Source organism: Rhinichthys klamathensis, unplaced genomic scaffold (genome assembly GCF_029890125.1).
Source record: "Rhinichthys klamathensis goyatoka isolate OS25496 unplaced genomic scaffold, OSU_Roscu_1.1 h1tg000068l_1, whole genome shotgun sequence".
NCBI lineage: Eukaryota > Metazoa > Chordata > Actinopteri > Cypriniformes > Leuciscidae > Rhinichthys > Rhinichthys klamathensis.
Genome location: NW_026606611.1, coordinates 1,453,056 through 1,477,121, shown reverse-complemented (window position 1 = coordinate 1,477,121; position 24,066 = coordinate 1,453,056). Strand labels below are relative to the sequence as shown.

At 38.2% G+C, this 24,066-nt stretch overlaps 1 protein-coding gene and 1 long non-coding RNA gene across 3 annotated transcripts in view; one reads left to right on the top strand and one right to left on the bottom strand.

Moving 5' to 3' along the window:
• LOC130084773 (uncharacterized) overlaps window positions 1-24,066 on the top strand; it is a 143,165-nt gene that overhangs the window by 12,945 nt on the left and 106,154 nt on the right. The gene's annotated exons all lie outside the window — the stretch shown is intronic.
• Window positions 1-24,066, bottom strand: part of stox2b (storkhead box 2b) — a 78,146-nt gene that overhangs the window by 41,348 nt on the left and 12,732 nt on the right. Inside the window, exon 1 of one of the 2 annotated variants that reach the window (XM_056250199.1) lies at window positions 2,010-2,213. The exons of the other annotated variant lie outside the window; for it this stretch is intronic. Within the exon in view, the coding sequence (XP_056106174.1) occupies window positions 2,010-2,175 (166 nt within the window). The 5' untranslated portion in view covers window positions 2,176-2,213. Of the gene's footprint in view, window positions 1-2,009; window positions 2,214-24,066 lie in introns of those variants that run through there. 2 annotated transcript variants of the gene reach the window in all.

Sequence of the window (24,066 nt, the reverse complement as noted above, 5' to 3'; positions counted from 1 at the left end):
GACTTTGTCAGTGAGACTGCTGGATGTAGACTAATCAAACTGGGATGGGGTAATCCTTGGTCATCGCCACTTATTTCTCTCGTTAGCGCAGAGGAGAGCAGCTGTAACGAAGGAGTTCTGGCACAGCGGTAATAAGAGTATTTATTTTTATTGGAGCACTCTGTTGTTTCAGGCCTTGAGCTTGGGTCTGGGATCTCTCTGCAGTGATTTGGTATAATGACATCCAAGAGGAAACCTTAATTAGCCGATCAAAATATGAGATGGAGTTTATCCTGTTATATATTGCCCTCTGTGTCTGAACAAGTCGGGTTAAGTATCACAAAAAGAGCAAGTGTAATCAACGTAGATCAAATATCATAGCTACAACGGGTCTCAGCACATACAGTATATCTGATTACAGCACATCATGTAATAAACATGCAAATCTAAATGAAACAGGGTTGCGCAAACCTACGCATTTTCATAATCGACTTGTCGATGAGTTGTCTGAATGATTAGTCAAACTTACAGACTGACTAACAGGCTTCCCACATCTTTTTGACATTCAGATTGAATTTGCATTACTTTTCCAGACATTTGTGATTACAGGATGAGGATTTTAAAAATAATTTGGTTTTACATCATAGCGAGCAGTTTCTCACAGACAAATATTTTAGAGCTGAGCTACCAGAACAATTTATATTCAACACACACAAAAAAAAGTCTACAATTTAATTATTTCCCTGACTTTCTAGGCCTGGAAATCACAGCATTAAAATTCCCTGAGGGAGCAGTGATTGTATCATTAGGCTGATTTAGGGTCACGTCCACCAGACCCTGATCAGACGCATTTCTTCAGGGACATATTCTTGTTTAGAAGCAGTAAGATAGATTGCAAGAGAAGGTAACAGAACGCAATAGTCTTAAGAAACTATTTTAGCTTGACGTCATGCCTTCAAAGCGCACCACTTACGTAGTGAGGCATCATGCATTGTGCACACAGACCAACATTTAAAAAAAAAAAAAAAATCATAGCATTCAATATGGTAACTGACAGATATTCACCAAAAAGTCTAAATATCTATAACCTTTTATTGCACAAAACTATCTGAAGTCCAATAAAAAAATCTCTTGAAATTTAGTTCTATTATGCTTTTTTACATTTTCAATTTTCTTTAGTGAGTAATGTTGCTGTTTGAGCATGAAAAAGGCCTGCAAAGTTACAAAGCATAAAGTCACTAGCCTGGTTTGAGTTGCTTTAGTAGTGTGTTTAAACTTACGGTTATGGTAAGTTGAGTGACATATCCGAAACACGCTCAAAGCATTTGACCAATCATCACAACACACTGATCCAGCGTTACAAACAGACTGGGAAAAGAGGTGATGGAAAAATGCAAAATAGGTGAAAAATAAAGTTTTTTTTTTGAATATTCAAGAATGAAAACTAGACCCCAAAACATGAAAAGTACACCCCAAAAGGGCATATTAGGTCCTATTTAATGCGGTGGATTTGAAATACAAGTTTAGCTTTGGTGAAAGTAGCGGTGCTGATTTAAGAGGATGAATTTACAGTTGCAACTGCTCAGCGTTAACCATGCTGACATTCTAACAGCGCACAACAACCAGCATGCCAAAATCCTCTCTGAGAATTCCCTAAATTCATCCCCTTACAACCAATCTTGAGATATTTGCACATAACAAACATATGTATAAAAAAAATATATAAAAAAAATCTCAAAACCTGGAGTGGCCACTCAACAAGCTCCAGATGCAACAAAACTCAGTTAACACTCGCACACACAATAGCATGTTCAGACAGTGTGGAACGAATGCTAAAAATAGCTGACCTGCATCTGTAATGCAACAGAACATAATCATCTCATGGCCCTTGATCTGGTGAAAGTCACCCATTCAAATCAAGCTTTAAATTTGGGATTCAATTCAAAAACAAAATGCAGCAGGGCTGTGAAATCAGATACACAAATTAATGAAGCATCACTTCTGGCAGTGGAGCGTAAAGGACAACTGACCTGTTATCAGGAATCCTCTAGGGGAGTGCGAGATGAAGTGTTTAGGGTAATGTTTGTGGAGCCGGTAGTCTTTCTCGCTCCGTGACCGAGTGCGCTCAGAAGCACGGTCCGAGAATTCGGAACTGGGCCAGGCCCTGCGCAGAGTGGTGCTGCGTGTTTTTTTCATGATGAGCCCGGATAAACGCAGCGTGCCGGCACCAGCTCTGAGATCACACCACCACGGTCACACTTCGGACATGGCAGGACACGGCTCTATCCTTTCTTCTTCCAACAGTCAGGAGAATGATCACAGATGTTCGGGTTGTAAAGCGGTTGTGGAATCCCTTGGGAATGGTTTCGGGTCCTCCCGATCCTGAATCCGTCAGCTGCAGATGCATCCAGCGACGCATTCCCCTCCACGCACCTAATCCTGGCTTACGGTTTCTGGCTTCACGTGCAAACAGAGGCACACATGCAGACTACTCTCACATGCTCTGCGATTGCAGCGGCATGTGGATGGAAGACGAGGAGGTGTGTGGGAGTGGAGGGAGGAAGGGTACGAGGGGACTCGTGTGGGAGAGTTGGAAGGAGGGGATTTCAGAGGGGTCGGGAGTGGGGGGCTGCAGGGTTTCTGCACCGTGAGAAGAACCCTAGATTCAGACAAAAGATCAATTCAGCCAAGCTTCAATCCACTAGTGCAGAGCCGTCGAGACAAAAGAAACCCCCAAAAACAAATTAGACTTTTAAGACCAGAAACCACAGTGGAGACAAAGTCTCAGGCTGTGGTCTTCGTGTGTGCAGGCCAGCGGTCCTTCAACCATGCAAAAATTACAAGGGGGGTGTGTATATATATATATATATATATATATATAGGAGGAGACACAAGATCCAAGTCCTCACCCTTCTCTGATTCAAATCCAATCCTGGAAAAAGACCGCTCAATCCGTTAAGAAAAATAACATGTCACACAGACATCCCACTTGGGTGCGTTGAAAGACTTGGGAGATTTCTGATGCATTCATAGTCTGCGACCAAGATAAACACTGATGCGAATACAGGCGTCCAGAGAAGAACAGTCCGTCTTCTAGTCTTTCTCCAGACTGTGTTGTCTGACTTTCCTCTCTGCATGCAGCTCCTGCTTTCGGCAGCGCACGCTGATGGTTTGAGGAGATGTCCCTCTTCAGACTTGTTGATCCAGTCAGGGTGAGCTTCTCACCACAAAACCTTCAGGGTTTTCTCTCGCCGTCTCTTTCTCACTTTCTGGCAGTCCGCCCAGCCTATAGAAACACTGCGCTTTATTTACATACGCTGGCTCGCAAGCTCCCCAGACAGCCAAACCGTTGCAGTAAAGAGTGTGTGAGAAATGAGGACGAGGAGTCCCTTATCTGCAAGCGACGAATGACAAAAGAGTTGAAGCGGTGCCTTTTCGAAAAGAACTTATTTTCTCAGTCTCTTCTCTCACTTTTTATACCAAAAATCCTTCTTCCTCCAGGCAGAGTCATTCACAATTCCCACTCGTTCCTGTCAGTCGAAGCACCAGCTGCAAGAGAAATTCCTCTGGAATGCAATTAAAGAGATCCCTCCACGGCAGCGCGAGCGGGAAAAAGGGGTTCGGGGAGCAGTGTGAAATGGTGAATGGAGATCTCTCCCTCCCTCCTTCCCTCTCTCCTTCCCTTTCTCTCTCGCTCTGCACGCTGTCATCTCTACCTCTCCTGACAGGAGCGCAATAGCGCAGCTGTTTGAGAACACAGCCAATCACTCCATGGCAGCAAACGGAGAGAGAATGCGACAGGATCTCTCCCTTTCATGCACTGCAAACATACATTGCATTATTTAGTCAGAGTTGCAGAGGGGAATACGACAATCACAGCGAGAAACACAAAAAGAACAATGTATATTTACGAGTGGATATTATCCATACACACAAGGATATTAATTCCAAATAAAAGGTATAAACATAATTAGAAATAAAAGGTGTTTCAATTAAAATAAAAGCCAGGCATGCATATAGGGCACTTTTTGTGTCCCAGGGATTTTTATTAAAACTAAAACAATAAAAATAAATATTTGTTTGTTTGTGTAAGGTCACATTAAAACGGTCTCAGAAACTTTTTAGCATGCCTTTATTTATTTTTAAAATGTAAAAATTGTATCTTAAATAATTACATGGTTTAAACTGCTAAATATAATATCTAAAATATATTTGTTGTTATTATCATCATTAAACGTATATAAAAAAAATTATATCCGATGGGTGAAATTGATTTAAGTTTTTAAACAATATGTTTATAATTTTTACCACAACAGTGAAGAGAAAATTATGGCATGTAATTTCCAAACAAGCCACACAGCCACACACAATTTTAAAATAAACACTTGTTTATGTACTTTTATGTCAAATTCTATGAAGTTAATTTCACAAATCAGGCATTTTAATCCAAAACTTAATCTTTCAATCCACAAATAGCTATAAAACTCAAGTATGGACCTTTAAAATTTCACAAGAGCAAAGCCCTACTTAGATATATTATTGTATTTCATTGTATGTATTTTTTTTTTAACTGAAGTAGATTTTATATATATATATATAATATTTTTATTTTTGGTGCATTTATTGCATTAATTTAGATATATCTGCGATATAATAGAATTAATTTAAGGCATGACTTTATAGTTTAGGTATTAATTTCTGTATTTTTGAATGTGTAAACTGTAATTACATTGAGTAATCGGCATTTTTTAAAATCTTTTTTTCCTTTATTTGTGCTTTCTTGTCTTATTATTTTCTTCTATTGTATTGTTGAAAAAAAAAAAAAAAAAAACATCTACCCATGTACCATACCGATCCCTAAAGGGTGCATACTGTACAGTTTAGGAGTTACACATACTTTAAGGAGTACTGCCACGGTGACAAACTGTTATACTACTTCTAAAGGTAACATTTTGCACATAGTTAGTACACAAAATAAACTAGAAAAAGTGTTTATTTTCTGAAAGTCCAATAGCGCACACAATAAAGTAAACACCCTAAAACACCATTTATACAGGATCTCCTGAAGACACTGTGTGCGTGAGATGCTTTTCCATTTTGTTCAGTATAATTTGGCCCTTAGTTTTCCACAAGTTGTATTTAACAAGGCTGCTCTTGCTCTCGGTCTCGTTCCCCCTCCTCGGGGCAGATCATTAATCAGAGGGAGGACTCACTCTCTGTCCGGCCAAATGAGCAGCGAGAAACTAATGTTTTTCCAATAAGCCACAGATCAAAGGTCACCCATCCATAAAGCAGACTTCCACCATCTTTCTCATTAATATCAACAATCTGTGCCCATGGCTTGCTGCAAACAAATTGACATCAGCGTGTCCTGAATGAAATCAAACAGACTATTATGATTCAAAGAATGGAACAAATAATTTGTAACTATTTATGATGAACCAAACGGTGTCTTTCGAGCTTTGGAAATGGTTTGCCTGAGCGCTGATGGTTTGCAGGCCGAGGGTGTTGGGTTACAGAGCTCTTAATGGAACACTACAGATTCATGGAGAGCAGAAACCTGCTGTAGGTCAAACTAACCCTTGGCTCACTAGTACAGGCTTTGCAGGAGTCTTGGCAAATGCAGTTTACAACTTTCCATGAGGTCTGGACAGTTTCGAGGAAGACAACACTCCTACTGATTTATCTAGTTGGATGTAGAGCATGGAGCTAGCAACACCAAGGGTTCGATTCCAAGGGAATGAATACGTAGAATGCATTACAAGACCCTTTGGATAAAAGCGTCAGCCAAACACATAAACATAAATGTATCTTTCAGATTGTCAACATTTGCATTTAACATTCACTGACCAATTGCAACCCATCAACACCAACTGCTTTTCCTGGACATCTTGGCACGACAGTTTCACTGGAAAGCCCTCCGCTGTGATTTCATGCCTTGCAAACCCTTAACGCTTCATTCCTCCATGGCTCTCAGTGTCTGGTTATCTCCAGCCCGGGCCACGGTGCCAGTTCTCAAGGTCCGAGTTCACATTTCCTGGGTCTGTTGTGGCTCATATTTCTTGTTGTGTTATGTCAGGGCCGCCAGTGATGACAGGAATGCAGACGAGGGCCAACGGAGCACATCTTTCCTTCCAGAGAAAGCTGACAGCGTGACCCGCCGAGGGTGTTGGTGATCTGTAGCGCAGTCTGGTGTAGCACAACACATGGGGTGGCGAGTCTAAGGGGGCGCAGTTTTAAAACAACAAATCGATCGAAATAATGATTATCGATGATGAAATTAGCAACAACAAAAGGTGGGTCTTTGCATTGAGCACTGAGAACCGCAGTTATTGATGTCACTACAGGCATACATACATGTAAAAGTAGTGAAAATCGGTTCTATGGAGAATAAGAAAAGTTTGCTTACATTACCATTCAAACGTTTGGGCGGGGTCAGTAAGATTTTTTTGTTAAAAAAATTTGGCTAATCAGTAAGGACACATTCAATTGATCCCAAATGACAGTAAAGACGTTTAACACTGTTACAAAATATTTCGATTTCTATTCCATTTATGTTTATCTAAGAATCCTGAAAAGAATTTACCATTGTTTTCATAAAAATATTAAGCACCACAACTGCATTCAACATTGATAATAAGATTTGCACCAAATAGCATATCAGAATGATGGACCTGTTGAAAATAGAAGTTATTTTCTATTTGAATATATTCAAATAGAAGTTATTTTAAATTGTAATATTTTATTTTGACATAATAAATGCAGCATTGGTGAGCCTAAAAGCCTTCTTCCAAATATGATAATTTAGTCTCACATAATTCCCATGTGATTTAGTACCATTACCATCTAATAGTATAACTACATGGGCACACATAAGCTTCCTTGCTTCAGCCTACCCCTTTTGAGATTCCATTATTGGTTAATTTTAAGACTTCTGTAACAAACATGATTGTGAACAGCTCAAATAAAAAAAATAAAAATAAAAAAATCCACTACGCTGGAATGCTTCCACTAAGACAAGTCATTTAAAGTGTCTCTTCATTTGAAGACGATGTCATTGGGTTCCATCAAACCATTGTCAGTTTGTTCCTGTCCTCTCCGAGTGACTGATCCCACACTTGTACTAGGCTGCTGCAGGTTTTTTTTTTAGTCATGAAGTTCATGGCACACACCCATGTATCAGCCAGACCCCCCAATGCATGAGAAAAACGTGTTCTGAATTACCAACCCTACCCCCCACTTTCAAACCATACTGTTTTCCTTCTCTCTCACCCTCTTTTCTTCCAGGATCATCACAATCTCCTTCTCCCTCCTCTCAGCACCCCATACTGTAAGAAACACACCGCTGATACTCTCACGCCAAACAATCCCAAACACACCTTCATTAGTGAGTGTCAGAAAGCGCTCCAAGCTACACAGACAGCTCTGTTTGCCCATATGTAGGCCATTCCACCTCCAAAAATACCACAAATCACTCTTATGCTCACCATTGTAATGAGACAATTGGACAAGCTCTTCTCTGACGATAGGAATTGGCGTGTTGAAACTAAGTTGCCTTTTATTTTACATCAGCCTGAACATGCAATCGCATGTACTTCATGACTTTGGACTACAGATTTCAAAATCACCAATGCTCCAAATCAAAGTATAATTAACAAGAAAAAAGAAAACCGCTCACTGCTGTCAATTTCGTTTTTTGTTGACCAGAATAATTTAGAAAAATCCTCAGTTTACTTAATTGAGAAATACTTGAAAACTGCATTATATTTGTTAATATTCCATTCATATTTACTGAAAAAAAAAAAAAAAAATACATGCATGCACATTAGGGATCTTTTTTTTCTTTTTCTTTTTCTGTGGTACCAAAATGGGTTTTGGTAAATGTAAAATTCACCGATATTGCCATCAACTACTAGCCTGGTTAAAACCAGACCATTCTCAGTTGTAACTCAGTTATGGTCTGGCAAAGCATCATAGACAAATCATTTCCAGAGGGGCGTCACCAACGGACGTCGCGGATAGACCTAAACCCAATCAGAGCGATGAAGGAGATGACGTATGCAGAGCGGCGGAGAAACATCTCCGAGTGTTGTTCTTTGCTCGGTTTTTAACTAAAAGGAAACGTTCAAATCGCTTAAAACGAACGCGATAGCTGATTCGAACGAGTGATGTTCGATGGCGGCATCCATCTGTGTAATGTAGGCTACAAAATCTGCTTCAAAATCCCAGCGCTGTCGTCATCGTGTAAAGCCCGCCCCAACGTTTCTGATTGGTGCCGCGATTTCGACGGATTGGAAATGGGCTTGAGTGAGCTCTTTGCCAGACTAACTTTCAGAGAAAATCTAAATTTGCCGGAAGTTGTGTGGGTTTTCCCAGGCTAATCAACTACTGAAATTGAATCTACTAAGAATTCTGTTGCACTGGCTTTGAGAATGCAAACAGTCAGACACTTTAATCCCAGTTAAAGTCACGTGAAACCCTATTGTGCTTTCTTGATCTGGGCACTTTGACTCGGTAGTGTTACTCAGTGCTGCTCCTAGGGACCCACAAGCAATGCATATCGTCAATGTACTCCTTATCTAACTTGTATTTCTGTGGCACCTGATCCAACAGCTCTTCATCTCATTAATAAAGTGCACATGATCTGAAATGGGTACATGTCCACTGGTGTGGAAGAAACTGCGGCTTTAAAGAGGTCTATAGAGCAAGCGTGGTCGTCTTCAGCATGGTTTATGATTTGCTCTTGAGAGCACTGAACAAAGACACATGATCATTTAAAACAAAATAAAAACATGATTAAGAAATATGTCATTTTAAACTGTAAAATGTAACTTTTCACTTACATTGTTATTCTGATAATATAGGCAAATTTGTCACACAAAAAAAAAGGAGACAAACATTTGAACTATTCCATGTGTCAATTTAGTATACTTGTTAACCCGGCCACAGCCTAGCTACAATGAAAGAAAAACAAGAATAGGCTTGAAAGTCCTGCTGACACACGTAGCAAAATGTGCATGGGAGTCTAGAGCATGACTGAGAAACACTGATCTAAAACCATCTCCATTAGTGGCCTTCTACACAATCTGACCAGAAACAACCAGCAGTAATGTCTGTTTACAAGAGTCCATGTTAGATGTGGAGTGTGTTATGAAGACAAGCTGGGAAAAGCACATTGCTCTCGATTCTACTGACAAAGGGTGAATGTTTTGGATTATAATGTTGGTCTGAGGACATTTCTGAAAAATGCAGTGTTATTTAAATGGAATGTGTTCTTTCCCTCATATTTCAAACTATAAGCCCTTGAAGGGGCCATATCATGGAAAACAGAAATGTTCTTGCTATTTTGAAATAAAAGATTGTGATGCACTATGTAATATTTACAACTCAAAGTTTCCTCCCTAGTTAATCCAGAACATTTATTCAAACTATAAGCTACAGGTAAATTAGAAATCACGATAGTTGTGGCGCAATAAGCAAATGATCATTACTGCCGAGCTCCATTTACATGTTTCAAATCATAAGAAGTTATTAAACTGTCCCCATGTAGTCAATTTCATCCCTTAAAACTCATCTTTGATCACCAAGATGGCATGTTTAAATGTTTTTTTTTCTATGAACATTTTTTATTAATGCCTTAAAATAACTTGAATTTTTCTATACACTCGCTTAATTTAGTATACGCGGATCCATGAATCCGCAAATGAGCCCCGCCTCCACTCACTCATACAGGCTCGTCTACAAGTTGATGTATCAGAATGGTAAATTTTTTCACTGCAGTTTTAAATAGAAAATATTCAGCAATGGTGTTGCCTTATGACTTTGCACATGGTTTGTCTTAAAGCATATTAAAAAACACAACATAGACATAAACAACATTAAAAACTAGATTTTCACCACAATGTGCAATACATGTGGATGTTGTATGCAGAACAGGAATGAAGAGTGCTCTCCATGTGCATGTCCTGAGAGGAAAGTGCCAATGCCAAACTGCTGCCAATGAGGCCAAGCCTCTTGACTCCTCCTGCTGTAGCCTAATTTCAGTAAAAATGAGCAATTACAGCCTGCCATTAAATAAATAGCCAGCGCAAAGTTACCTCTGCCAAACCACAACTCAATGGCCTCAGTCCAAACCTAAACCATACAGGAGAAACTTCAACATTCATTAGGTACCGGAGCTTAGCATTCGCACTGTTCTAGACAGTTCTGTGGATCTCTAGAGATGGCAGACTGATGTGTTTAAAAGTTGTGGATGTGAAATAATTTACACTGTAAAGATTAAAGAGAAAATGGACTAGAGGTGGTTTCGAATGACATGCCGCTCAAAGTACATTAGAGCTGCGTGATTGTGCTAGTAGGTTTAAAAAGGTTTAACCAATTTAAAGGGGTCCCATTATGCTTTTTTTTTTTTTTTAAATGTACCTTTTTTTGGAGTGTAATGTTGCTGTTTGAGCATGAAAAAGGTCTGCAAAGTTACAAAGTAAAGTCACTAGTACTGTAACGCAGTTACTTTTGACAGTAACTAATACTGTAACGCATTACTTTTTAAATAAAGTAACTCCGTTATCGTTACCATATGGTGCGTTGTCCGTTACTTTTTTAAATTAATTAGTTGCTGGAGCGGCTGAGAAGTGTGCGCTGTTACACAGTACGAGATCACTGAAGAGACTGCTAGCATTATACAGAGCGAGAGGACACATAAACTCACTGGCTGAGTTGTTTACGTTAACACGTGAGGCCGCGCGAGCACGGAGATTACAAGCTGCACGGAGAGCGCTGAGCACTTCAGATGCGCATTTAAAACACAGACAGCGAAACGGTATGAATACAGAACACTAAAGTACACATTGCCATATCATTATAAAGTAATATTTTGTCTAGATGCTGCATCAACAGAGAAAGAACAGAAGCTTGCCGTCGAGTCTGAGAGGAATAACATTAGTAACGGCTAACTTACCTCAAGCGATTAAAGCAATGTGACCAAAACACACGCAGACCTGACCCAGATGTTTTATGTCGCAATTGTTACCATCTATTTGCATTAGTTTATATCCAGCTGGTCACTGTTATGCATTCATTAGCCGGCGAAGTTGTATTTTTAAAGCTGACGTGATTGCTTACATTGATGTTCATGCAGCGACATCAAGTTTCCTAATCAAGTGTTCTAAAATTTAAGCAAATAAAGTGAAAGACTATACATGTAATATATAGGTCTACATTTATGTAATTTTAATGCTCTGGCCTTTGCAGATATTTAAATATGGCCATCTTCTATAAGCTTGAATCATATAAAATGGTAACACTTTACAATGAATGAGATTACAATTTTAGCATTAAATATGGTTAATAAATGTTGTAGAAGTATCATTCATTGTTAGTTTTTTAATTTCAACATTTACTTAATACATTTTAAATTGAGTTTAAATTGTTATTGTATCTGTTATTACCTTAGTTAATTAGCCTACTATGAACTAACAAGAATGATCAAGGTACAATTGTATTGCTCAAATATTCATTCATGCAGTAAAAACGTATTACTGTCAGCTGCATGAACATATCAATGTTGAGAAAGCAAACACATCACTAGCTTTACACATGCTTGTTTTGTTATTTATTTCAGAAATCCTTGTGATATATTCAGTTTGTGCTGGTCTGACTTAAATAAAATAGTGTTTAAAAATTACTTTCTGTTTAAGTCAGTTTTGTGTTTGTATAGACCATAACGCATAAAAGGGCATTAATGGGAACATTAAAGAACTTTCTTTAAAAAAGTAACTAAAAAGTTACTTTTCACAGTAACGCATTACTTTTTGGTGCAAGTAATCAACAAAGTAATTGAGTTACTTTTTGAATGAAGTAACTAGTAACTGTAACTAGTTACTATTTCTTAGTAACTAGCACAACACTGGTCACTACAAAGGGGGTTATACTCTATACCAATAAGCACTGTTTCCGAAGCTATCCGTGACGATTCATCGACCTCTAGCTGCAACAAAAGAAAATAATGTGTTTAACATTCAAGCATGAAAACCTATTCTTCTAGTATACCTCAAAAACATAAATCAAGCCTTTGTCTTTAAAGGGGACCTATTATGTATTTTCAAAGTGTTCATTTCCTTGAAGTACACACTCTAAAAACTGACGGTTTGCGACTGTACCTTTAAGACTTACAGTTTCAACAAACATTCGGTTTCTGCATGGCCCTTGCATTGACCCTCGGTTTTTTTCCTTTCACCCCTACACACACATTCTACAGACACCCCAAACTCTTTAATCTAATTTTCATATGACACATGCCCTATATTGAGTCAAGCTGCACACATTAGGATCTCGCCGTTTCCATTTTCCAGGCACAAAAAGCTCAGATGATCTCAACAAATCACATACATCTTGGCATTCTGACATGTGTTTGGCCATCCCCGAGTTCTTGTCTTCTGGGGAAACTTTTATCGCTCTCACTCCCTGAAACCACACACAAACTATCTGTAATCCTGTTCTACATCTTTCAACACTCAACAGGCTGGACTATTACAAAAGCATGGCTTTAACAGAGAGAGCTGAAGCTGCCTGACAGGTTTGTTAAACGTAAAATAAAAATGAGAAGTTATATTTTGCATAAAGATTTAGTTTTCTTGTTACTGTAATACAGTAAAGAAAATCATTCCGTTCAGTTTTATAATTCTTGTCATTGTTAAAGTTAGCATATGTCAACTTTCGAACTCAAATTACATTTATGTAACACTCAGAAACTGTTTAATATAAAAGGATTATCAATTCAGACATGTATGTAAATAAAGTAATTTTCAGACAGACTATACTACATCAAAAATAGAAAGGCTGCGAACGCCAACTGAACAGCCGCTTTCAGTTTGGACAGCTCTGTTGATTATAATGGGAACGATCTAGTTTCACTCGCGTCTGGTGTAGACACACGTAACCCAAACTTTTTTGTCAGATGCAAGTACTCAAGCTTGTTTGTTGTCGTCACCTAGGCTACAGCTGCTTTTTTGCACTTTAGGCTTATAATAAGCTTGTATATTAAGGCCAATTCACATTGCACCGACAGACACAATCGACAAACGCCAATTCAACATGTTCAATTGGCAAAAACGAGAGCCGACCTCTGTTGCCGTTTGTCAGCGTCTTTCGGTGCAGTGAGAATTTGCCTCCTTAAGAGAGCATTTAAAGTTATACTCCAACCAAAAATTAAAGTTCTATCATGATTTACTCACCCTCATGTAGTTTCAAACCTGTATGACTCACTTTTGTGGAACACAAAAGAAGATATTTTGAAGAATGCTGGGAACAACATTGGAGCCCATTGATGTCCATTGTATGGAGAAAAAAAAACATGTCTAACTTATGTTCATAGACGAAGAAAAAAAGAGGGTGAGTAACATAGATATCCATAATAAAGGCTCGATGTCACGTCCACGCTGCTGGCCAATGGAGGTCGACGTCCGCACCTGGCGGCCATCTTGTCACAGGCAGCTCACTCACTCGTAACATTGTGTTTTAATGGTGCTTGTACTTTTTAAATAACCATAACTTGCTCAATTTTCTACCGATTTTCAAACGGTTTGGTTTGTTATATACATCAGAGATGAAGTTATGACACTGCATACTTATGAATAATAAGTGTAAAAATAAATAATCATCCAGAATTATAGCCACGTTAATAACGTTTGTAAGAAACCAAACTGTTTGTAAATCCGTCAAGATTTCACAGAGATAAGAGTATTTGTGTTCGTGCTGATCACTCATCTTACATAGGTACCATAGAGCCCGCCAGAAAGCTTGCCTGTGACAAGATGGCCGACGGTGATGGCGATAGAGACTCCGCCGTAAGACATCTAGCCTTTATTATGGATATCTATGGTGAGTAAATAGTAAATGACAATTTACATTTTTGGGAACTCATAGCTCTTTGTTTCCCTCTAGAGGACAGGATGAAGACTTTCACCCTTGTAACAGGGTAACAATATGCAGAAAGCAAAAACTGATTTGCGGGTCAGATCGAATGATTTAACTACATGAAGGGTCGCATGAAAAAAGAAATGCATAATTTTTCTGATGGTTTTTCTGTTTTTGGGTGCTTTATTTGTCCTGAAAATAATGTCAATGCAAAATGTCATGATGGTAGTACTAAAGTAGAACCAGAAATATAGATCTGTTGATGGCATGTTTTCCACATCTTTCATGAGGATTCTTTCTTCTTTGTTTTGCAATTTTGCCCATTAGTACAAACATCACAGCGAAAAACAAAAAATGTTTCAGTGATGTCAAACCTAAAAAGAACTAAAACAGAGCAGAAATCTGTCAATTTTCTCAAAAAAAAGAAGAAAAAAACTAAATATTTTTTCAGAGAATACAAGATGCATCATTAAAAATACAGCATAACGAAAAAATAAATGGGACGTCTGATCAGCCTGCGAGATCAATAGCTGTGAAAGTGGCGTGAACTCGGTTCGAACTCTGGCTCAGAGGCGGCGCTGAATTTATGCAACTAGGTCGCCTGTGCACGAACGACAGCTTCAGTCAGGCAGCCTGCCACCGAACCAGGGCCCGCTCGCTCCTCGCTGCTTCATTAGGGAGCTCGGCACCGCAGTTTCAAACAGAATCCATCATGTGAAGTCGAATGAAATCCAAGCAATTAAAGGGAAACCCCTCTGCTCTTCAAAGGCACCGGGAACGAGCAAGAACAGACATCTCTATTGCCCCCCTGCCATTTCACAGCCCAAAGATGACCGCAACGTCTTTGTTGAGTTGCTCGCTCATAATCATCACCGTAGAATCAATGTATTCTGGCTTCAAACGTACAGAGCACTACTTTCATGGTCTGATTGTAAAGCACTTCGGTCCAAAACTTCAGCGTGGCACCGTGGCGTTAAGTTAAGCACTTGGCTGGCATTAACATACGCCGTGTCTCTCCGAGGGCCTCGTAGCGATCCTCGCCAAGGCTAATCATGGTTTAGCAATGAGCGCAGTGCCGAAAGTTTTATCGCAGAAGTCTTAATGAGTGCACCATACATTTGGCGAGGCCAATTTGAGCAGTGTCAAAAAAAAAAAAAAAAAAATTCTTAAACAAGAGCCCTGTCTTTCTCTTGAATCATTCATTGAGATTCAGGATCGTCTGAGATATGGTCATCGAGATGTTGTGATCTCCACTGCTTGGATTCAACAGCAGTGCCGCACATGGGCATTGGCCCGCAGCCCGGAGAGGAAACTTCATCATGATTTGAGCAATATAATATTTGGAGTAATTTATTCCTGAGGTCCAGGGCCAGACTCGCATCCAGGGTTGATTTAAGAGTCCCTGCTTTGTTGTAACTCTCTGCAGACATTCTGGAAGAGGGCAATTTCAGCTCAGCTGTGTGTAGTTTGGAAACACACCATCATGGCAGAATAGAATGAAATGAAAGAAAATAAAGCCTTTTTTTTGGGCTCCGATTTAAAACAACACAGCTCGGTTTCATAAAAATACAGCTTAGACATGTGCAAACGCTTAAAAAGTGAGAAATTGTTTTATATCGCCTAAAATGCACTAAGCAATAACAGAGGCATACATATCTTCATTATATGTTAGACTTGACAAGAGTATTTAAGGAATTAATGGAATAGTTCACCCAAAAATGAACATTTTGTCATCATTTACTAACCCTGGTGTCAATCTGACCATTTATTATTTTCTTTCTCCAAAGAAACACAAAAAGAGATTCTGCAGAGTTTAGAAGTCACTGGATTAGGTCAGTATCAGTTAGATTTTGTTTGTCTCTTATGATGACCAAGGCTGCATTTATTTAATCAAAAAATACACTAAAACAGTAATATCATGAAACAGTATTACAATTTAAAATGACTAATTTAGTGTTTTTAAAAATGTAATTCATTCCTGTGATCAAAGTTGAATTTTCAGCATCATTCCTCCAGTCTTCAGTGTCACATGATACTTCCGAAATCATTCTAATATGCTGATATGCTGCTTAAGAAACATTTATTATTATTAATGTTGAAAACAGTTGTGCTGCTTCATATTTTGTTGGAAACTGTGATTCAGTTTGTCGAAAAATCCAGAAAAAATTTTTTTTTCAAAAGAACAGCATTTATTTGAAATAGAAATCTTTTGTAACATTATAAATCCCTACGTTTACATGTGAACCAATAATGCGGTTTTTTGTGTGTTTTTTTTACAATAATCAGAGTAAGGACTTAATTGCAGTAAGATGTTTACATGACAAGCAAAACTCTTAGCTCCAGTTTACATGCTATTTCCATTATTCGCTAAGAAGTGTGGTTATTTTTACCACCATTCCTCACATACCCCACTGCATAGCACAAATTATGTTTTTGCATACAATAGGTGCATTACTGGCCAATGGCCACGGTTTTAATTCACTTAAGTCAAATACAAAACACACTTTTATGGACGTATTGGATATTATTCAGTGCTGTGATGAACATACAGTAACAATGGTGCTGTAACTGAGGATGCCTACGCTGCCGGCACGTTCTTCACACCATCTCAAGATGAAGATAAGGAGCAGAGACTGTGCAGCGAGTTGTGTTGACAGAGTTTAGCGATTATGGTTATGAGCTTAATCGCATTAGTTTGATCAAAGTATTTGTTTACATGAAGTAAAGTTTAAATCGCGATATTGACAAAATCCCATTATAATCGTATTGTAAGCGTAGTCTTTTTCACTTTTGATTTACAATTTAATGAACACTTGCTGAATAATAATATTAAAAATCTTACTGACCCCAAACTTTTGAAAGATAGTGTGTTGTATACACAATGTATATACACTCACCTAAAGGATTATTAGGAACACCATACTAATACTGTGTTTGACCCCCTTTCACCTTCAGAACTGCCTTAATTCTACGTGGCATTGATTCAACAAGGTGCTGAAAGCATTCTTTAGAAATGTTGGCCCATATTGATAGGATAGGATCTTGCAGTTGATGGAGATTTGTGGGATGCACATCCAGGGCACGAAGCTCCCGTTCCACCACATCCCAAAGATGCTCTATTGGGTTGAGATCTGGTGACTGTGGGGGCCATTTTAGTACAGTGAACTCATTGTCATGTTCAAGAAACCAGTTTGAAATGATTCGAGCTTTGTGACATGGTGCATTATCCTGCTGGAAGTAGCCATCAGAGGATGGGTACATGGTGGCCATAAAGGGATGGACATGGTCAGAAACAATGCTCAGGTAGGCCGTGGCATTTAAACGATGCCCAATTGGCACTAAGGGGCCTAAAGTGTGCCAAGAAAACATCCCTCACACCATTACACCACCACCACCAGCCTGCACAGTGGTAACATGGCATGATGGATCCATGTCCTCATTCTGTTTACGCCAAATTCTGACTCTAACATCTGAATGTCTCAACAGAAATCGAGACTCATCAGACCAGGCAACATTTTTCCAGTCTTCAACTGTCCAATTTTGGTGAGCTCTTGCAAATTGTAGCCTCTTTTTCCTATTTGTAGTGGATATGAGTGGTACCCGGTGGGGTCTTCTGCTGTTGTAGCCCATCCGCCTCAAGGTTGTGCGTGTTGTGGCTTCACAAATGCTTTGCTGCATACCTCGGTTGTAACGAGTGGTTATTTCAGTCAAAGTTGCTCTTCTATCAGCTTGAATCAGTCGGCCCATTCTCCTCTGACCTCTAGCATCAACAAGGCATTTTCGCCCACAGGACTGCCGCATACTGGATGTTTTTCCCTTTTCACACCATTCTTTGTAAACCCTAGAAATGGTTGTGCGTGAAAATCCCAGTAACTGAGCAGATTGTGAAATACTCAGACCGGCCCGTCTGGCACCAACAACCATGCCACGCTCAAAATTGCTTAAATCACCTTTCTTTCCCATTCTGACATTCAGTTTGGAGTTCAGGAGATTGTCTTGACCAGGACCGCACCCCTAAATGCATTGAAGCAACTGCCATGTGATTGGTTGATTAGATAATTGCATTAATGAGAAATTGAACAGGTGTTCCTAATAATCCTTTAGGTGAGTGTATAAGAAATTATATATATATAAAATATATATATAATATATTATATGAAATATAAATTTAATATTTATATATTTTAAATAAATCGAAACCAAACAAAAAAACATTATTTGAAGTGAAATGTGACCCATGTTCTCAGCTGAAGAACAGCATTTATTTGAAAATTAACATTTTAAATGTCTCCACGGTCACTTTTGATGAATTTAATGCATCCAAAAAAAAAACCTCTTTCTACATTTTCAAACACAAAAATATCAAATAGGTACATTAGAACTGGAATACGGCTCACAAGTTGCATGGGCTACTTTTATGATACTTTATTATTTAATGCTTTTTAGCCTTTTTGATCATCCATGCTTATTTTATAGCAAAGAGTGGCGCTGGCATACTGCCTTCTGTTGGGTTTCACAGAAGAAAGGAAATAATTTAGGGTTTGAACGACGAGGTAAAAACTGACAAAATGGGCATTATTTTGAGTGAGCTACTCATTTATTGTATTGTTTCTTATCCAGGAGATGATAAAGACTGATCTGCCAACACCCTGCAGCAAACTGGCAACCTGAACATTTAAAAATAGCTGTAATCAATGCTTTAATCAGCTAGAATAACAAATCATCTCACACACACACACACACACACAAATGGTGTGTGTGACTAGGGTGTGCTCCAACAAGCTGAAAAGCTTTTCATATACATCATTTTATTTAATGAGGGTACAAATCTCAGCTACGGATTGTGTCATTGTTGTGATAGTCATTACTGTATAATCATCATTATCAAAAGACAGGCTGCTCTTTATCCCGGCACAAAAGTGTTGGAATAATGAAAACCCGATGATTTTGTTCTCTACGCACAACGTTCAAGCTCAGTCTAACTGGCTGAATTATGTTAGTCTATGAATTTTATGGCATGGTAGATATTTTCAGTGAAAATGCTAACTGCTTTATCCAGAATGGCCCAGACATGGACTAGAAACAAGTTAGCGTTTCAAATGTACCATTTCAAAGCACCTTGCAGATGACAGCCATATCTAGACACAAGCAAGCAAGCCCTTAGCAACACCCTCACAACCACCTAGAACATCTTAACCTACACTGACTTTTCTGACTTCTCCATTTTGTTTAGAAAATATAAAAATCTACCTCATTCACAACACAAACTACTTTTCTGAGACTCTTTTCTGGCCAAGAAATCATCTAACCCCCCAAAATTTGGAGACCACCCTGAACTTCTAAAGAAAGAGACAGAGTAGTGAGGACACAAGTGAGTGAAAGCCAGTGTGTAAATGTGTCAATGTCATCTGGCCTGCCTGGAGCAGCCCATTCAGAACTCCAGGTCACAAGGCAAAAGAAAACAAAGAAATCTGAGCCAAGAATTTAAAGCTTTGTTTTTCTTCTGTGAGAGAAGACCTGGGCTTGAGTTCCGGAATCTTTTGGCCAGTGTTCCCTGTTCCGCAGATTCCATAGAGCTCCCAGGATGTCTTCCAGATGACATAAGAACTGAATGGAACCCCATTGGAGCGACGCTGAATGAAGGGCATGCGTGTTGAAGGACTAGGCGACAGAAAACATTCATAAAATATTAGCAATGATTTTGCTGGTGAAATAAAACTAAGCAGCAGCAGGAATCATAATATTTGTATATTTTTTTGACAATTCTAATGTTACAAAAATATTTCTATATCAAATAAATGCTGTTCTTTTGAACTTCCAAACATGAAAGTTTCCACAAAACCTGCAAAAATGTTTTCAACATGTATAAAAACGAAATGTTTCTTAAATCAGCATTAGAAATTTCACAACATTACTGTTCAACTGTATTTTTGCTTGATTATTTTAAATTGTAAACAAAAATAAAAACATACATTGTGTTGTAACCTCATATATCACAGAAAACAATTTCAACAACACGTCTGACATGAAAAAGTGGGCAAGAAAGAGGATCCTTCTATACCACAATTGCAAATGGGTCACTTTGGGTTATTTTCTATAACATTTCAAATAAGAGAGCTTACTCAAGAGATTACACAATGAATCTTTTCTGGTAAGAGACATTTTAAGCTTCCCACAAATGCTTTTTAGAGCATATAGTATTAAGCATCGCAAGAATATTGAAACAGATGGAAATCACAAATGAAAATATAATACGGGCTGATCGAAGATACATTCACTTGAATCCAGTTGTGCTGTTGAAAAGCAGAATAAATCCAAACCAGAGCTTCGCTGTCACACATCCATCAAGGCAGATGAAGTGAAAAGAATGCATTAGTCCTTTACAATGCATGTTAAACGTGGTCTGACATCACATAATGACTTCATAAATACAGTATCATGTTCCCTGTATGCCTGCATGTTTGAAGTTGGTATTTGTTTTAAACTTTTCTTTAATGAAAAGTGGAACTACATGCGTTTGTAAAGACACTAAAAACACACCGGAGAGGATGTGAAATGAAAAGCATCATCAATAGGCTTGTCAGACGGTCTTCATGAAATGCCATTTTCTAATCAAATTCATTCAAAACATATTGTTCCTTGGTGTTTGTGAGATTTTTCTGACATGATGCTGCCTGCGCTTGTTCTCCAGATATTTTCCCGGAATATCAGTTACAAAAGACCAAACTAACTACGGTATCCAATACAAATGCACTGAGTGTCTAACGTCACAGGACAACAATCAATCGCACAGCTGATTCCTCGTTCACGTCTGCTGGAACCAGGTCACGCTGGACTGGTATTGATTATCTGTAGACTTTATGCACCAGAGAAACAAGCAATATTTACAATTTTGTCTTTGAACCTCCATTTTTGCGGTAGCCCTGTATATATCTATGGCATCGTCGAAAAGTAGTTGGCTGGATTTACTTAATGTAGATTTAACGGAAGTTGTCATGAGCGTTGTCATATTTGAAGCGGATGTCGTAATAAATGTCAGTAGACCGGGAAGATTTTAAAATGTGCGCAAGATTCATGCTGTGGCAATACAAACAGGACACGACGCTGAAAAGGAGCCATAAGATACTATTAATCAAATGAGAGACAGACTCAACGAATATGGAAAGCAATTATTAAGGTTCACAGAGGGTCAAACAGTTTTGTTTGAGAAGAGAGAGTATAGAACGCCAAAAATGTGACAACCATCTACTACTAGTATATTTGAAGTAGGCCTACTTTGGAAGGAACATTAATGGGATTAAAATTAGGTCATCATTTACTCACCCTCAAGTTGCTCCAAACCAGTACGAATTTCTTTCTTCTGCTGAACAGAAAAGATGATTTTGTATGTTGTCAATAACCAAATTGTTGATGGGCTCCATTGACTTCCATTGTATTTTTTCTTTCCTGCTATGAAAGTCAATGGGGTCCATCAACTTTTTGGTTACCAACGTTCTTCTAAATATCTTCTTTTGCGTTCAACAGAAGAAAGAAACTCATACAGGTTTGGAACAACTTGAGGGTGAGTAAATGACTTTATTTTCATTTGGGTAAACTGTTCCTTTAAATGTTCATTCCAAAGTACTTCAAAGATACAATACTAGCAGATGGTTCTCACATTTTTGGCATTTTATACTAACAAAAATTAAAATTTTGGGGTGAAATATCCCTTTAATATGATATATACCATAGTAATACCAATGCAATATCTCAGAAAATATTTATCTTTAGGTATAAAACAGGATGAAGACATGATTCTTAAAGGACTGGATGAGAGCACTGTGACAGCAGTATAAAAAAGCTCAATCTTATTGATAATAGTGTTATTCTTGTAAGGGTGTTGAGATTAAGCTGTGAAAAGTATAAACTGAATCGCCCAACGTAAATTGGACATTCAAATGGTACAATTAATATCATACTCCAAATATGTATTTCTTTTAAACATTATGCACAATCAAGTTTAGCATTCATTCAAGCTTTGCAACAGCAGTCCTGTTAGTCCAACCAGAGATGTTCTTATCATAGATGATGAATCTCTATCTGACTCTGCCCTCTAGTGGAGAGAAGCAGGCCTACACCACACAACCAACTACACTATAGCAGGGTCATCTCTGAACTCTGACACTTTTAAAAGATTAATATCCTTGTGTTGCAATTTATGCAAGTATTTCTAGAAATATGCTCATGATATTTACATTAAATCAGGAGGTCAGCCCGAACTCATTATTTAAAAGCCTGAAACATTATCATGCAGATTCCTGGAATTTTATTAAACAGGACGGAATGAATGAGTGAGAAAAACCAAAACCATAAAATGTCAAACCCAGCACTAACACTATGTCCCAGTGTGTGTGTGTTTACATTTTGAAGGGCAATATCTGCTCAAAAGTAGAGGAATTATTTAATTCAACCGGTTATAAATCAAAAGAAAACAATATGATTTACATCTTTTAAAAAAGTAAGTTTAAAATTTAAACTTTTAAAATTCTAAGACATACTGTATATAGAGACATGAATATGTACTACACAGGACTGAGCCACCAATGCAAGTCAACATGAAACCTTATTTTTTTATGTTCTACTTTGACTAGCATCAAATTACTATCTTAAATAATGGCGATTTAACTTTTCTTTGGAATAATAGTAGTATTAAGATTGAGACCGTTTTGCTGACTTTACCGTTCACTAGCATTACATTACCTGAAAACTTCATATTAAGCACTAGCTCACATATCTTTGTGACATCACAAGATGTTCGACATTCAGGCGGATTTAGATTAGTGTGCAAAGCACTTGATGAATCTTATCAGTACTGCACCAGCAGAGGGAGCCGTGCACAACTCGCCTCAATGCTCGCTAGGCTAGCCTGCTTCTGATCCATCTTAAGTGGATGAGAGGAGAATGACCTCACCGCTGGGACTACCACACACACCACAACACCACTCTGGTATTTATCAGCTTTGTGATGGCCTTTTGTCCATGTGACGAGTCACATCAAACTGAGTCACCATCAACCCTGCCTTCTAGCAAGTCCAGTTATGCAATTCTCCTATATGGATAGTTAAAGCTGAGATATAGCGATTATACATATACATATATATACACACACATTAGTATTAGTCCAGTTACGGATTACCAGCCTAATCCACAGTAATACTGTAATTCCTAATTCACCTAAATCAAGCCCGTCAAAACCTTTTATTAAATATCATTATGGTTCAATATTATGCCATCTTTTTCAGCAATCTGACCAACATCCACCTCTCCACGAATGTCTGACTGTATATATAAATGTATGACTCCGACAAACCAGGCACTTTGGAATTTGTCTGACTGGTGTTAGTCATCCATAAATCACCAACTAGATGTCATACCAGTAAAGCTACTGGAACCCGCATCTAACCACATCTGAAAAGATGCCAATCAACAGCAGTTGCCATGTCAACACGAGCCAAACAGAATGGAGCAGCGTGAAAATGAGTTTAATCTACTTTCCTCAAATGCGGACCTTCACTGATACTAAAATCCCTGAGCCTAAGGGGTGAATCTCTCACAGAACCTCTCAAAAACATGTCTGGGTCATATTTCACCCCAAAAATCTAAAGAAACTGGATTCTGTTTCAAGATAATAAAGCCTATTTTAGTGTGTGACATTTCCACAGCATTTATATTTAAAAAGCTTTATTTATACACTATTAGTCAAAAGTTATGTTTGTTTCTCGTGACTTCTTGGTCAAAAGTCTTATGTTATACAAAACTAGAATAAAAAATAAAAAAAAAGATATCATGCAACTAAACGCATGAGGTAAATGCATCAGCTCCTTCATTACCCTGTGATTGGCTTAAACTCTTTGACAGCAGACGGCTTACGTTATAATATCCTTCTACATGCTTTATAAACAATCATCTTATTGCTTTGCTCACATGCAGCATCAATATGGAAAATGCAATGGTAAAACTAATGTCTAAAATTATTTTTTTAATTTACAGAAATGCTAGATCATGTGTTTGCATGCGTGCATGGTGAAAAAAAAAGAAGCTAATTATACTTTGAAACATATAGGCTGAGAAAGGAAACCAAATTTGCTCTAAAAGTGCAGGGTCGTGAGTTAAAAGCAATGCATAGCATGCATC